Below are 2,234 nucleotides of genomic sequence, written 5' to 3'. Positions count from 1 at the left end.
GAGATCTAGGGCGTGTTGGGTGGGGTTTGGGGATTTGACCACTATGTCATCGACATATACCTCGACGCTGTTACCGAGGAAGGGTTTGAAGACCCTGTCCATTAGCCTTTGGTAGGTAGCGCCTGCGTTTTTTAGCCCGAAGGGCATAACTTTGTAGTATAGGTTTGCTTCTTCCGTAATGAAGGCAGTTTTGATCGCGTCATCCTCCGCCATCGGTATCTGGTTGTATCCAGAGTATGCGTCTAGGAAACTGAGTGTGCCACTTCCAGCTGCCCCATCTACCAGACGGTCTATGTTGGGCAACGGGTACACGTTCTAGGGCATGCCTTGTTCAAGTTCGTGTAATCGACGCACATACGCCACTTGCCGTTCTGTTTCTTGACCATAACGACGTTTGCTAGCCAGGTGGTGTACCGCGCTTCTTCAACAAAACCTGCTTTCATCATATCCTCGGGTTGGCACCCTTTCGCCAGAAAATTCGTATATGGGTTCGTCGTATGGGGTCAGTTCTTCAGCGGGGATCTGGAGTTGTTGGAAGGTCTTCCAGTATATGATATCTACCAAGCTTCCTTGGTCGATTAGCACCTTCTTTACGACGAAGTTTTCGAGTTCTATGGTTATGACCACAGGGTCATCTTGGTTGGGGTCGACTCCTCGGAAGTCAGAGTCGCTGAAAGTGATTGGTGGCATTCTTCTCCTAGGTCCCCTGTAGACGGCGTAGACAGACTGGACTGCCCTCAGGTGCTTTTTTCTAGAAGAGGAGGAACATCCACCTCCGCAAACCCTCCTGATATGGTGTTTATCGTTCCTCTCAGGGGGGTCTTTCTTCTGGGCGCCTCCCCCCTTGAGGTGGTTCCTCCCTCCTTCACTCAGAATTTGTGCTTTCCTAGGTTCTTGTCTGGGTTCCCTTGGTTCGTTTCTCGGGTCATCCCTTCGTGGAATGTTCCTGCGTGGATACTTCTCGTATTGGGTCCTAGGGTTCCCTTCGGTTGTGTTTTTAACATAGTGCCGCAGGTGTCCGGCCCGTACAAGTTCTTCTATTTTGTCGCGAAGAGTCTCACATTCCTCTGTTGTGTGGCAATTGTTGCGGTGGTAGTGGCAATACTTGCTTAGGTCGGGTTTGGTGGGTTTTGGAATCTCTTAGGTGGAGCGATGAGTTCAGCTTGCAATACCTCATCAAGAATACGGGATTTGGGGGCGTTAAGGGGGGGCGTAATTAGAGAATCTGGCTTGCTTTCTGTCTTTGAGGCGGTTTTGGTCCCGACCCCCAGGCTCCCTACCGCCCCTCTTAGCTTCCAGGTGGGTTGGGGTGGTCCGGACCCTGTCTTGGTAATGCCGAATCTCCTCGACTCTGATGAACATCGATGCTCTTTTTCGCAGCTCTTGCATTCCCAAGGGCGGGCGCATGGCTAGTTCGTCAGCAAACGGTCCCGGTCTTAGTGCCATTACCATATAGTGCAATATCAAGTTTGGGGTGAGGTCTTTGATCTTCATGGCGATTACGCCGAACCTGTCAATGAAGGTGAAAGGGACTCTCCTTCCTTTTGTCTTAAGTTCAGGAGTGACAGGGATGTGAGGTCGTGCCGACGGCTGGTGTCGAACTGGGTGGTGAAAGAGGTGGTAAGCGTGTTGAAGGAATCTATAGTGTAGGGCTGTAGGCTCATGAACCATTCTAATGCCGATCCTCTGAGTGCAACAGAGAAGGACTTGCACATTACGGTGTCGTCAGTCGAGTAAAGGGCGACTTGGTTGGTATAAATGGATATGAACTCATCTGGGTTAGTGGTGCCATTGTAGGTGACAGTTGAAGCCTTCCACTTATGAGGCAGTGGTGTTTCTACGATCCCGTCGACGAACGGGTGCCTACGGTTTCTTCGGGAGGCGAAAGGATTGTAGTTGCCACCGGTTGTGTGACCCGTGGGTTTGTATTTGCTTTCTTCCTCCATGGCGGGTGGGGGCTCTGCCCTGCAAGGGGCGACCTCAGGTTCTTCCACGGCCTTGCCTGCTTCAATCCTCCTTTTGAGTCGGGAGTTCTCTTCTCTCAGCGCTTCCATTTCATCTGCATTCCTTTTCTTATACTCTGTGAATTCTTGTTGCATTCTAGCTTAAGCCTCTAGAATGTGAGATATGTCGGACGAGGGACCGGCGTCTCCCACTTCCATTACAGGGGGTCTGGTAGGCACTTCAGCTGGTCTACTTCTTGTGGATACCATGGTCTTGGGACGGGGAGGGCT

At 51.3% G+C, this 2,234-nt stretch overlaps 1 protein-coding gene across 1 annotated transcript; it reads right to left on the bottom strand.

Annotated features, from left to right (window-relative positions):
- Positions 1-423: 423 nt before the first annotated feature.
- On the bottom strand, positions 424-1,494 carry LOC114171242. Its single transcript, XM_028056396.1, has 2 exons — positions 1,281-1,494; positions 424-1,139 (listed from the first exon to the last, which is right to left on the bottom strand). Exons 1-2 carry the CDS (start codon positions 1,492-1,494, stop codon positions 424-426), a joined length of 930 nt encoding a protein of 309 aa, XP_027912197.1.
- Between the last annotated feature and the right edge of the window lie 740 nt (positions 1,495-2,234).

Source organism: Vigna unguiculata, unplaced genomic scaffold (genome assembly GCF_004118075.2).
Source record: "Vigna unguiculata cultivar IT97K-499-35 unplaced genomic scaffold, ASM411807v1 contig_141, whole genome shotgun sequence".
NCBI lineage: Eukaryota > Viridiplantae > Streptophyta > Magnoliopsida > Fabales > Fabaceae > Vigna > Vigna unguiculata.
The sequence above is the reverse complement of the archived record's forward strand: the minus strand, read 5'-3'. Positions and strand labels throughout refer to the sequence as shown.